Here is a 13,710-nt window from a genome sequence, read left to right on the forward strand (position 1 = left end):
CTTTAAGAAGAAATAGCAGCCGCTGCTTATAAGAATTAAAAAACACACGCACATATTTTAGGGTGGAAATATCAACCTACAGCAATATTTTTGACATTTACATTTGTTGTAAAGTGAATTTAATATATACTATGCTAGGGTAACCATGACCTTCCATTAAGAATAAGTAAAATGAGAAAAATCTCAAGAAACTGTTGCAAAATTAGGCTTTATTTAATGGGTTGTTCATCTTTAAATGAACTTTTAGTATGATATAGAGTTATATTCTGAGACCATTTGCAATTGGTTTTAATTATTTATTATTTGTGGTTTTGAGTTAGTTAGCTGTTTATTCAGCCCCTATCCAGTTTGAAATGTCATTAATCTGGTTGCTAGGCTCCAAATAACCATAGCAACCATGCATGTATTTGAATAACAGACTGCAATATAAATAGGAGAGGCCTAAATAGAGAAACAAGAAATAGAAAGTCGCAATAACAATACATTTGTAGCCTTCCAGAGCATTTGTTTTTTTAAGATGGGGTCAAGTTGAACCACCCTTTAAAGGAAAACTATACACCCAAAACAATGTAGGTCTCTATAAAAGGATATTGCATAAAACAGCTCATGACAGGCAGTCAGCACACAATCAGCCTTTCAGCATGAAAATGTAAACTGCAACTAAATCTGCACACAAATAGTTTGGAGTTGGTTGGAGGTTTTTCCCCACCAGCAAAGAAAACACCATGGGACCGAATCAGGTCATAAAGTGAGTGGTTATTTATAGCATGCCTTAAAAATGGCATCACTTATATTTTTAGAATTAAAGGAGAAACAAACCCTTAATAAAAAATAACCTACCCCCTACCCTACATAGACCCCCTCTCCCCAGCCTAGCTGCCCCCCCATCCCATGTAATCTGTGTTCTTCTCTGTGGCTCTGTCATGGTATATCAGAAATTATGGTATATAGGGAAGTATGGTATATAGGAAAGTATGGTATATAAGAAAGTATGGTATATAAGAAAGTATGGTATATAAGAAAGTATGGTATATAGGAAAGTATGGTATATAGGAAAGTATGGTATATAAGAAAGTATGGTATATAAGAAAGTATGGTATATAGGAAAGTATGGTATAGAAGAAAGTATGGTATATAAGATGGTTTATGAGAACACCTGTAATGTGCACTTTGCACAAATATTTGTACAGTTGCAGTATTTCTATTTCCAGGTTTATTTTTCCATCTACCACATTGATTTGATGTTTTTTGCAGTTCTGTCAGTTGACATTTTTTGCAGGTTAACCTAGAAAGATCTTATAAGTGACCAGACAAATATGGCTGTTGTACATGTCAAATCTTACAGCAGCTCCACATAGTGTAATATAAGAACTCTGGTCTTCAACAAGAAAGACTTACATAATAATGACGCTTACAATTTCTAGCAGCTATATCTGTTCCATTACCTGATAGTCTTTTGTTCACACGATTATGCCGATCCCAAAGCCATAGAATGGCATCATCTGAAGTGCTGACATTACTCATTGATTGCGCTGCCATGCGCTCAAAGTGACCAGCGCACTCTCTGCAGCCAAAGAAATGTTTCGCATATTTCCGCAATACCTGAAGCACTTCCTGAGGATCTAGATGGAGGGCACAAAACGAAGAGAATATGAAGGCAACAATATCTGGGATCTAATTAAGGGGCACAAAAGTAAAAGGGTAAGAAACAGCTCCCTGGTGTTTAAAGAACAGGCACAAAGGAAGAGGGTATGACAGAGACTAAGGTATATTTATGGCTGAAGAGTCAGAATCTGCTCAGGGACCAGAAATGAAGAAAAACATTTTGTCCCAATAGAAAACATGGCTTAAAGGGATTCTGTCATGATTTTTATGATGTAGTTTTTATTTCTAAATTACACTGTTAACGCTGCAAATAATTCACTGTACAATATAAAATTTCATTCCTAAACCAGCAAGTGTATTTTTTTGTTATAATATTGGTGTGTAGGCGCCATCTCAGGTCATTTTGTCTGGTCATGTGCTTTCAGAAAGAGCAGCTTTTTAGGATGGAACTGCTTTCTGGCAGGCTGTTGTTTCTCCTACTCAATGTAACTGAATGTTTCGCAGTGGGACCTGGATTTTACTATTGAGTGCTGTTCTTAGATCTACCAGGGAGCTGTTATCTTGTGTTAGGGGGCTGCTATCTGGTTACCTTCCCGTTGTTCTGTTGTTTAGGCTGCTGGGGGAGGGGGGAGGGAGGGGGGTGATATCAATCCAACTTGCAGTACAGCAGTAGAGAGTGACTGAAGTTTATCAGAGCACAAGTCACATGACTGGGGGCAGCTGGGAAACTGACAATATGGCAAACCTTGTGTCAGATTTTAAAATGAAATATAAAAAAATCAGTTTGCTCTTTTGAGAAATGGATTTCAGTGCAGAATTCTGCTGGAGCAGCACTATTAACTGATGCATCTTGAAAAAAAAAACAAGTTTTCCCATGACAGTATCCCTTTTTGTACATCTTACAGTGAACTATAGCTAACATTTAACATAGACAAGATTGGATATGTTTGGATACAAACAAGGGAAACACATATGTATAAATATCTCTGCCTCATTTCTTTGAAAGCCCTCACCTATACATTGTCAGTGCAGGAATGATTATAAATACACTCTGTTGCAGCCATACTGCAAGTCTAATTAGTGAGCTACATGTAAAGACTATTGGCAGATGGCTATATAGGCCATGCACTGAAAAGCTGATCCTCTGCTTTCCATTCCCTGAATGTATGTACACTGTCAGACACAGGATCTGCCCATCAGCACACACACGCAGAGTGGATTTTGAGCTGATCCCATGCCTGTTGGCACAAAAACATTCAGGGAGCAGAAAGCAGTACATTTGCTTTTCTCTGCTGGAGTATATACAATCTGCCTGCCATACGCCTAAGCACATTTTGCAGCATATAGGTGTAATGGCCTTTTTTCAAAGGTATTTTATAAATCACCCCTTTAACTAAACAAATGTTAATGCAGCTTGTAAAACAGCAAAGATTTAAATAGACTCCAGTAGTAATTGCAGGTGTTCAGTTTAACAAATGGATGTACTGGGTCATCAACAGCTTACAGATCTAGCATTAAATGCAAAAGTCTTTATGAAACGAAATGTTCAGCCATGATCAAAAGATTCTCTTTGTCCTGGTTATCCTCTGAACAAGTCAGTATGCCTTTTTAATGCCTGACTGGGAGTTGGGGGCTACCTGCTTGCACTACAGCCACTGTAATAAAGGATTCTCTTAATAGTGGATTTTGATATTTGGTACCTAATACCTATATCTGCTTCACCAGTGCTTTGTAGCTGGTGTTCATCTGGACCTTTTGGAGCAAAGTTAGTTCATTACTGAGAGTTAATTTGAGCCTCCTTCCTAAGCAGTGTCTTTGTGGTCCCAAGATTTGTATATTTCTGTATATTTATAGGACTTCAGCTTTGTTAAAAGTCTTCCTAAGGAGCATTAGGACATGTGGAAGTCTACAGTTCTCTTTCTGAGGTCTTGACTGAGTTGCTTGAATATTCTCATGATATTTACACAGGCTCACTCCTATTTAACTCATACTTAATACAGAAGGATAATCAGAAGCCTCCTCACTACATCACATTCTGTAATCTTCAATGCCCAGAGGAAATCAGAAATTATAAGTAAAAGCTGAAAAAAATTGGTCTCTATGTTATTACTTTGTAGTGACGTCAGAGAAACAAAGTAGATACCCCCTTTGATAAGTTGTGTGTCGTAAAGCATGAAGTTGTAAAAATTATTTGAATATCTATATCAAAAGTGTATAACTTTTAAGACTCAACTATCATCTATCTATCCATCCATCTATCTAATATAATAACAATATATTTAATGAAATATAAAAAAAGAATTGAACCCCTCTCCCAATTATTTAGACTGTACTAAGGATTGCTTTTCAGGGCATCGTTCAGGTTATTATAAATAGTATTAAGTCATTATCGTGTACTATGGGTACAGCACATGCACTGGAGTCCAAAGTGATGCTAAAGTTTGCCATACATTATGCATGTGGGCCATATCCATAGAACTTTGTGCCTACACGCGCTCTTACTTGTACACAATGATTAATGCACTAATAGGCACCATCGCTTCCCATGTCTCTTAAATGGCAATTGAAAGTTGTACATGCTCTACATTTGGGGCATGGCCCATATGCATCACATTGAGGGGTTTGACTATAACGTAGCAGGCAGGGATTGGCACAGTTCAGCCTTCCTATTGGCAGAGTTTTGTCTGGGTTTTCTAGCCTGTATAAAAACTAGACAGGTGCAAACCCTATAAGGTATTGCAGCAGTAAGATGTCCATCAAGCAAATACAAGTTGTACTCACTTGCAGTTTTGTCTTCACCAGCCTGGACAGTGAGGAAGTGGAAAAGGGTCCAGAGAGAGCATGGAAAACCACGGAATTTGGAATGAGAGCCCTGACACCACACATAATTCACTCTTGATGTTAAAACTGCATTCTGAACCTTGGATAAAATGGGAGATTTAGTGATCAGAATGAACAATGAGTGGTATTGTAGCTTGGGGACTGAAAGTGATACACGTGCTACAAAATCTTACTATATCACACTTTAAAAAAGTAATTATATATATATATATATATATATATATATATATATATATATATATATATATATATGGTGAGTGTCAGTGTAGTATTTCTTGTATATAGATATATTTTTTTAAATGTACCTTTTTTAAGAGAGTATAATAAGATAATATATGTGTGTGTGTATGCATCTACACAGTATTAAGGCAGCACTGTATAGCAAAAAGGAATCTACACCCCCAAGCAACAAATTAATTCACAGCGCTCTCTTTTTAATTTCTTGTAAAATCACATTACATACAAAACAATATATACCAGTAGATCAGATTAGCATTGTTAATGGTTGAATTAATTCACTTTTTGTTCAGCAGCTCTCCAGTTTGTAATTTCAGCAGCTATCTGGTTGCTAAAGTCCAGGCTTACCATAGCAACCAGGCTTCAAAAAGCAGAATTGTTTTGGCTGCTGGGGTCAGTGATCCCCATTTGGAAGTTGGAAAGAGGCAGAAGAAGAAAGCAAATCATTCACATATCTTTAAATATTAGAAAACTAATACTTGTACTTTCAGACACAAATTGATGTGTCGATTACCCCTGGATTTGAAATGTGACCAATACCTCGTCCTTGTTGTCTAAGACATCCTGAAAGTCTTTATAAAGGACTTCTGTCCCAGCACGAGCCTGAAGCCAGGAATAGATAGAGCTGAGAAGCATTCTCCCATAAGGTCGGGCAGGAAAGTACTGTAAGAGAATTTCAGGAAAATAATGTACATAGTAAAGGAAAGTATCGCATTGCACAAACTTGCTAAGAAACTTCTTACCCCATTATTGTGGCAATCACTAGATTAAATTAGGAACAGGATATGAAGTTAACGGTTAACGGTGCTTCTCTTCTTTGTATTGACTCTCGTTACTCAACTAGGCAGATTTTTGAGCACTAATTAATTTCCAGTTTATGATTACATATGTTTAAGTACATTTAGGAGTTCAAATGTCTTATACTATTGAATGACTGTATAATACAATGTGAATTGCACCCAAGTTTTATTTTACAGCGTGCAGCGCTTTCTACTATTAAAGAAACAGTTCATAAAAACTGGGTAAATGGATAGGTTGTGCAAAATAAAAAATGTTTCTAATATATTTAGACAAAAAAATTATGTATAAAGGCTGGAGTGACTGGATATCTAACATAATAGCCAGAACACTACTTCCTGCTTTTCAGCTCAGTCAGTGACTTTAAGGGGGGCCACATGGGACATAATTGTTCAGTGAGTATACAATTGATTTATAAGTTTAATTTGTGGCTAACTATATTAGAAACGTTTTCTTTTGCACAACCGATTTACCCAGTTTTTATTTTTACACTGAACGATTCCTTTAAATGTATATACCCAACTGCTGCACAGCAACTTCAGTGTCAGATGTAAACTAAATATCCACTAAATTAGAGCCATCCAGACAGTTCAAGCAATATTGTGCAGTCTAACATTTATTATGGCACTAAAATGATTTCTAGAGGAAAATATAACTGCCACTGACCCCCAATGTAACCCTCTCTGGTTTAGGATTCCTCCATACACTACACTGAGCCCCCCAACGAGGGCCAGGCCCCCCACCCCCACGGCCCTCAAGTCTGGGTATTGCTGTTCTGATCCAACAAGGCTGCATTTTGCCAGTTTCCCTTTCCCCCACTGATTCCTGTTATACTATATTTGTTATGGTGATACTCTCTTTACATCTAGTAAATAAAGCATACTATCTATAATCTACAAGGGTGTGCAGGAGATCAGGGCACCAGTCCCCCTCTTAGTTCTGAACTGGTCTAATCATATTTTCCTCTCACACAATGATTGTTTACCCAAAAACAGGTCACTGCCAAATCATCCAAGAATAAAAAAATATTATATGGGCCAGAGAAATGAATTAAAATAAATACAGGGTAACAATAGATATTTCTAGTCATTGCTATTTTTGATGACATAAATAAATGCATGGGTTAAAGACAGGCAGCAGAACAGAGACTCTATGGCAAGCACCAATCTGCAAGGAGTTTGTATGTTCTGCCAATGTCTGCCTGCACTTTCTCCAGGTATTCCTGTAATTGGCTCCTGATGAAACTGAACCTAGTGTGTTATGTAATATGATAGGATTGACTGTAATTGATGTGAATTAAGAACAATCTTTGTAAAAACACTGACTAAACATTTTTAGAAATAAAGCGGTGCTATGTAAAGAATACGTTGCTGGATGAGTGAAGAAAGAATACAATTTATTGACTAACTGATATGAATAAGGATGCAAGCTTTTCGAATTTTTCAATCTCAGAAACTTGATTCCTCGCATATACAGGTATGAAACCTATTATCCGGAAAGCTCGAGACCCAAGGTTTCTTTTTGTAATTTGGATCTCCACACCTTATACTTGCTAAAAATCATTTAAACATTAAATACGCAAATAGGATTGTTTTGCCTCCTACTGCACAACACTCTATTAAAAACTATTAAAATGACTCCATCTAGTGGCTGATATAAAATTACCAACTGTTGATAGGTGATTCTTTTTGGCAAGCTGACTTCTGATCAATCAAGGTGATTTGAATATACCTCTCTAAACTGATGGGTTTTTAGGTAGCATCTGAAGGGAAGGTATAAGTCTCTGAGAGCTTGTGGCAGTGAGTTCCACAGATAGACTTGAGAGAAGTATTGCAGCTGGATATGGGATCGAGTGATAAGAATAGAGAATAAGAAACAGAGTATATAAAGATCAGAGGCACAATATAGGGAAATGTCGTGGGCATAAGTATTTTGAATTTGATTAAAGGAAAAGGATACCCCCAAAATGAACACTTAAGCAACAGATATTATATCATATTAAGTGGCATATTAAAGCGTCTCCCCAAACTCAAATATATATTAAGGTAAATATTGCGCCTTTACATGTTCCACCTGACCAGGAATACTCTAACTGTAACAGGAAGTAGTTTGGAAGCAAAAGACACAACTCTGTCTGTTAATTGGCTCATGTGACCTAACACGTATGGTTTGTTTGTTTGGTATGTTTGTATGCACCATGAATCATATGATCTGAGTGGGCGGCCCTTATTTTTAAAAATGGCTATTTTCTATTTATGATTACCCAATGGCACATATAACTATATTATTATGAGAATGGTTTACTTCCAAAGCAGGGTTTTACATACGAGCTGTAATATATTTTTATATAGACCTAAACTGTCCAGGAGTATAGTTTTCCTTTAATGGGGAAATTAGGAGCCAGTGAAGGGATTTGCATAGGCTGCAGCAGAAGACACAGGTGGTGATAGGCTGAGGCACATCTCTGTGTGCCTTTTTCCTTAGGAATGAGTATTAGCCTTACCTTCTTGAGTACACTGATATATGTGACGAGAGCATCAAGTCTTTCTCCCTCCAAAATGCTGAAACGGGAGACTTCCGCCCGCAAAGTATAATGCACTGCCGATTCCAGATCTGCCAAATACACTTTGGAGCTAACACAGGGAATGCAGAGATAGTGTTAATAGAGCAGTGAAGCAGGTTGATTATGTAGCTTAAAACTGCCCTCTGCTGTAAGGTAGAAAATACAGAAAAACCCATGGAAATTGAAAGATACATATGAAGGGTGTGGGCTGGGGCAGTATTATAGATGGGCAAGAAAATGGAAATGGAGGACAGAACTAAAGGGTGTTGCAGGGGCATGTCATGCCTGTACCTGTCTGCAATCCGTTTATCATTTTGTTCAGCAGTAATGTTGTTGGACACACCAATAAGTGGGAGATTTCCTTTGCTCACTCCAGGCAGTGAACGCAAGAAGTTAGTATATGAATAGCGAGTATCTTCTACCCTGAGGGTGAGACAGAAAGCATATTAAGAAAAACTGACTAAAAATGAATAAAGGACAAACAAAATAAATACTTACAAATTAACTATAGTGTTGGATCCATTTCGACACAGCAAGACAAGAGCTGGAAAGGAAGGTATCTGGAATTTGTAAACAACGTCATCCTGATCACTAAGGACTCTGCGCACAGAGACACCTTCATACTGTACCATATCCAATGCCGTCTGTGGGAACAGAACAGAACAGAAACAACAAAGCTTTTGGACCCACTTTATGTAATGAATAAAACAAAATCTAATTAGTATACAGTGGTTTTAAACCAAGACTAATAGCACACAAGATGGCAGCAAAATGCCTGAAAACCTCTAGTACAGGTGCTTTTTAGCATAAAAACATTTGTGAGCATTAAATCAGAGGTTTCATTTATTTCCCATTCAAGAGAATTGGAACCAAAGGAGTCTGTGAGTTGAGCTTTTTGATAGGCCAACACACTGTATGCCAGGATGAAAGGGCCACATGTTATATAGGCAATATTGCTAAAAGCATGAGGGCTCAAAATCAACTGTTCTCTACCTATTTGTCTTTATTTTACCTGTTGGGGGTAGTGAAACCATATTAGGAGGAGGTCAAGAAGATCTGCTGGTTTGGGGGAATTGTGGGATTGGCGATAAAGTTGATCAGTCAATTTGTTCTACTTTTCATCTGTAAACCTCAGTGCTGAGCCAAGCTCTGTCACCAAATGCCCAGTGTTTAGTCCTTACAGAAGAACTAAACCCTAAAAATGAATATGGCTAAAACTAAAAATGCCATATTTTATATATTGAGCTTGTTGCACTAAAGTTTCAGCTTGTCAATAGCAACAATGATCCAGGACTTCAAACTTGTCACAGGGGGTCACCATCTTGTAAAGTGTCAATGACACTCACATGCTCAGTGGGCTCTGAGCAGCTGTTGAGAAGCTAAGCTTAGGGGCTGTCACAAATTATCCAGCAGAAAGTGAGGTTTGTCTTTAATATAAAGCTGATGCTACAGGGCTTATTATTAAATTATGTTGCTAGTTACACTGGTTCCTGTGCTGCCATGAAGTAGGTATATGTATTAATTACTAATCAGTCTTATATTGTGACATTTCTATTCTATGTATACTGTATATTTTAAGTCGGTCCCTAAACATAAAAGAAGATGGGGAGCTACAGGGGCATATTTGGGACAGATTTTCACTGTTAAAGGGCTGTGGTTGCCTTGGGCTGGTACAGAAGCCCAAAACATAATGTATAACATTTCTAGCTACTTCTGTAGTTAAGTTCTCAATTACACACACATACCCCACCACTCCCAGCCTACAACTGCTGTTGATGATAGCTCACTGCCCCACCCCAGGTTGTGCTCCCACTTGTTGCATCCAAAGGAGTCACTTTGGCTACCTAACCAGCCTTGTGATTATTAAGCCAATATTAAACCACTTGGCCAGCCTTTTTAAGGTTACTATAGTATAGGGTAACATATACCTGTAGTACCTGATAGTATCTGTAATCTGCTTAGGGGCACCTACACTGAGAAGCTAGGGGGCTCAAAAAGGATCACTTTATGTAGTGTCTACATTCCCTTTATATTTTCAGTTGAATTACCCTTATGGCTTCCATGTCAGTAGGCCTTGAGGTTACCCAGACATGTCTTTAAAAAATTGTCCATGTATAAAATCTCTGTTTGGGGACTGCATTTTAATCTTTTGATGCAGCCAGCTGGTGGTGTAACCAGTTCCAATACATTTCATGTGAGATATAAAACAAGTTGCTGCACCACAGGAAAATGGTAAAACTCTGGCACAGGGAATAAGCAGTGATCAGGGGCCGATGGGCTTGTTGGGGGGGGGGGCATAACAATTCCTTGAATGGCCCCATCACACTTTTCCACAGGTCTCCAATTGGACAAGTCTGGGTTATGAAAATTGGTTCATTCCAGATTACACAAATAGCTTTATACATGCATAGATATTTAAGTGACAGATCTCAACAATAATTGTTTCTTTGGGGGGAAAAAAACTCATACAATATGCATTACTAAAACAGATGGTATCTGTGATATACAAATTGAAGGGTATAAGTTAAGATTGTGAGATTGTGATAAAGCATTTATTGGCTACTGATAACCCTTTGATATGGTGTTTTTTGTTAAAGTATTTCCAAGAATTCTTATGTTTGGCAGATCATACACAATTGTGTGATACTATAAAATACTAATACAAATGCATTGATCATAGATGTACATACCTCTCTTCCTGTGTACATTGAAGCATCCTCAAATATCAGTGCCAGGTAATCCTCTTGTTTAGTCTTGAAGAACTGTTCCACTTCAGATTCACTAAAAGAGATGAGATACTAGATGAGAAGTAATGAATTATTTAACTGCTTCCCCATGTTTAGTATATTTATTACACTCAAACTATTTAAAAATAAAACAAATTGGATATTTAAACCTGTGGTGCATATGTAGTAACAACTTGTAGCAGTAGGAAATGATGAAATCTAAAATGCCAACTCAGTGCAGAGAGAAGAGCAATTTAATATTAAAGTAAGTGTGCGCTTTAGATAAAAAGAAATACAACGGTTAAGTCTGCAATCATAAGAGCAATCAGTTGGTGTGTTCTTATGTATTTCTGCCTCTCCTTCTCTTTTTAGACCTTTAACTGAATTATATTATGTCATTATGTAATTAGATTCAGTTTAGAGCAAAGTGGAAGGGTTAACGTAATATATGGTACAGGTATGGGATACATTATCCAGAAACCCGTTATCCAGAATACAAAAAGGCCGTAACCCATAGACTCCAATATTATCAAATAATCTAAGTTTTTAAAAATGATTTCCTTTTTCTCTGTTATAATAAAACAGTACCTTGTACGTGATACAAACTAAGATTTACCTGTTACAAAGCCGAGGCTGACAGGCATAGCCACCATCAGGGGAGGAGAGGGGGACCTGGACATGTAGTGCAATGTTATGTAAATCGCGTAACTTACATATAGACTTATACAGCTTATGCAATTTACTTCTGTAAAAACTTCTGTGACTTGTCTAAAAACGTATGTAACTTACACAGAAGCTTATATATAAAATCAATAACAACTCAGAGCAGCTTGACAGAGGCAGGCAGGAATGTCGAGTTTAACCTTAAGGGCAAACAGCACTGAATTAAAACAAAGACAACCAGAACATAGAGAAAGCACAAGTGAATAGATGTTGTGAAGAAGAGTGAAGGGCAGAAGAGTGAAGGGCTTTGGAGGCAGCAGTTAAAGGGGTGATTCACCGTTAGTATGTCATTGAATGGACAATTTTAAGCAACTTTCATTATCAATTCTTCATTATTTATTGTTTAGAATTTTTGTAAATAATTAGTTTATTAACATTTTATTAATATTATTGCATTATTATTACATTATTTGCCTTTTTCTGACTCTTTTCAGCTTTGAAATGGGGGTCAGTGACCGCATTTAAAACAAATATTCTGTAAGGCTACAAATGTATTGTTATTGGTACTTTGTATTACTCATCTTTCTATTCAGGCCCTCTTCTATTCATATCCCAGTCTCTTATTCAAATAAATGCATGGTTTCTAGGGTAATTTGGACCCTAGCAAATAGATTGCTGAAATTGCAAACTGGAGAGCTGCTGAATACAAAGCTAAATAATTAAAAAAACACGTATAAAAAAAGTGAAAACCAGTTGCAAATTGTCACAGAATATTACTCTTTACATTATACTAAACGTTAACGCAAAGGTGAATAATGCCTCTAAAAGTGAAGTTGTCCTTCGCTTGACAGGTAGCTTTTATAAAGATATTCAAAGAAGGAAAGGTATAATCATTAGGGTTGGGGCCAAAACTTAAGCACCTCCAGTGATTATAATCACTTACCTGATACCTAGGGCCAGTGCTCATATTTGCATAAAACTGCACTGGCTCTGGATATTTATGCAGGTGCTCACTGTGAGATCTTCTACTTCCTTCTTTGGGCCTCGATAGGGGTATGCGCCGTAGTGTGACAAAAATGCCTTTTGCATCCAAGTTCAGCTATTCACTGTACTATGCATGCAGGGTCATCATTAGAAATCACGGGGCCCCGTACAACAATATTTTTGGGGCCCCCTGGGCGCCGCCCACCCTGGTGACCAAGCCCTGCCACAGACCCCGTCCACTCCACATAACAGTTAAAAGACCACACAGACATCAGCGCTGAAAAAGTAACCCCCCCACACACGTTATAAAAAGCTATTGATGGTCAGGGCCCCCTTATAAGTTTAAAAAAAAAAAATTGGCGCCCGGGCCCCCCATAAAATTTTTTTTTTTTTTTTAAAAAAAAGCATTGGTGCAAGGGCCCCCCTTACAAATTAAAAAAATTGGGGCCTAAAGAATATAAAAATAATACATTGGTGGCCAGGGGATTAAAAAAAACCCACAAATCTACTGGTGTTCAGTAGAATTGAACTCATGGCTTCAGGACTTCAACTTCGCCTCCTTTCGTGACTTTGGGCCTTTTCGCCACTTCAGGACTTCATTTTCGGCTGTTTTCGTGACTTCGCGTCTTTTTGCCGTTTCGGGACTTCGGCTATTTTGATGGCTTCGGGTCTTTTCGCCGCTTCGGGAGTTCGGCTTTTCGGCACTTCCGCATTTTCGTCTGGCCGCAGATATTCTGCACTGGCAAGGGGGGCCTGGCTCTTTCTAAACTGCAGCACTGCCTGTCCCCCCCCTGATGGCAGCCCTGTGTGCATGTGCCTTCCCAGACCAGAAAAAAGAGGAGATGGAAGAAGGTGGTAACAATGAACTTCTTCAGACATCCCAAAACATACATTTCAGGCCAAACACCACTCCATGAACCTGTATTTAGGCAGACACTGTGCATGTCAGAGCAGCTACATACAGCAGTGTATAGAAGCAGATCTGCTTCTCTCTGTCTGTTTGCAAAACGCATGAAGAAGCAGGCTGTATGCCCTGTGTGCCCTCACCATTAATGATGTTTTTGTAATTTACCTGATTGGCTCCAAGGGGGGACATGAAGGAGGTCTAGAATTCTTTTGTTCTTCCAGTCTATCAACAATTCTTTCCCTCAGCAGCTGGACTGTACGCCCTGCTGAGATATGATGTCAGTACATGAACAGAGAGTTACTGTAGAGGGTTAACAAAAAATAGCTGTAAAAAAAAAGAGATCTACATAAGGTAGAATGCAATACTAACATTATATATATTAATTA

General features: G+C 37.9%; 1 protein-coding gene across 4 annotated transcripts in view; it reads right to left on the reverse strand.

Annotated features, from left to right (window-relative positions):
- Positions 1-13,710, reverse strand: part of qsox1.S (quiescin sulfhydryl oxidase 1 S homeolog) — a 35,988-nt gene that overhangs the window by 1,433 nt on the left and 20,845 nt on the right. For 2 of the 4 annotated variants that reach the window (XM_041561518.1, XM_041561516.1), the window contains 8 exons: positions 13,490-13,586; positions 10,735-10,825; positions 8,543-8,688; positions 8,336-8,467; positions 7,985-8,114; positions 5,224-5,346; positions 4,387-4,525; positions 1,446-1,622 (listed from right to left, as the gene is read on the reverse strand). In XM_041561518.1, the coding sequence (XP_041417452.1) occupies positions 1,446-1,622; positions 4,387-4,525; positions 5,224-5,346; positions 7,985-8,114; positions 8,336-8,467; positions 8,543-8,688; positions 10,735-10,825; positions 13,490-13,586 (1,035 nt within the window). Of the gene's footprint in view, positions 1-1,445; positions 1,623-4,386; positions 4,526-5,223; positions 5,347-7,984; positions 8,115-8,335; positions 8,468-8,542; positions 8,689-10,734; positions 10,826-13,489; positions 13,590-13,710 lie in introns of all 4 variants that reach the window. The other 2 variants (XM_041561517.1, XM_041561515.1) reach the window with 1 other exon arrangement.

The sequence above is a fragment of the Xenopus laevis genome, chromosome 4S, assembly GCF_017654675.1.
Source record: "Xenopus laevis strain J_2021 chromosome 4S, Xenopus_laevis_v10.1, whole genome shotgun sequence".
Taxonomy (NCBI): domain Eukaryota; kingdom Metazoa; phylum Chordata; class Amphibia; order Anura; family Pipidae; genus Xenopus; species Xenopus laevis.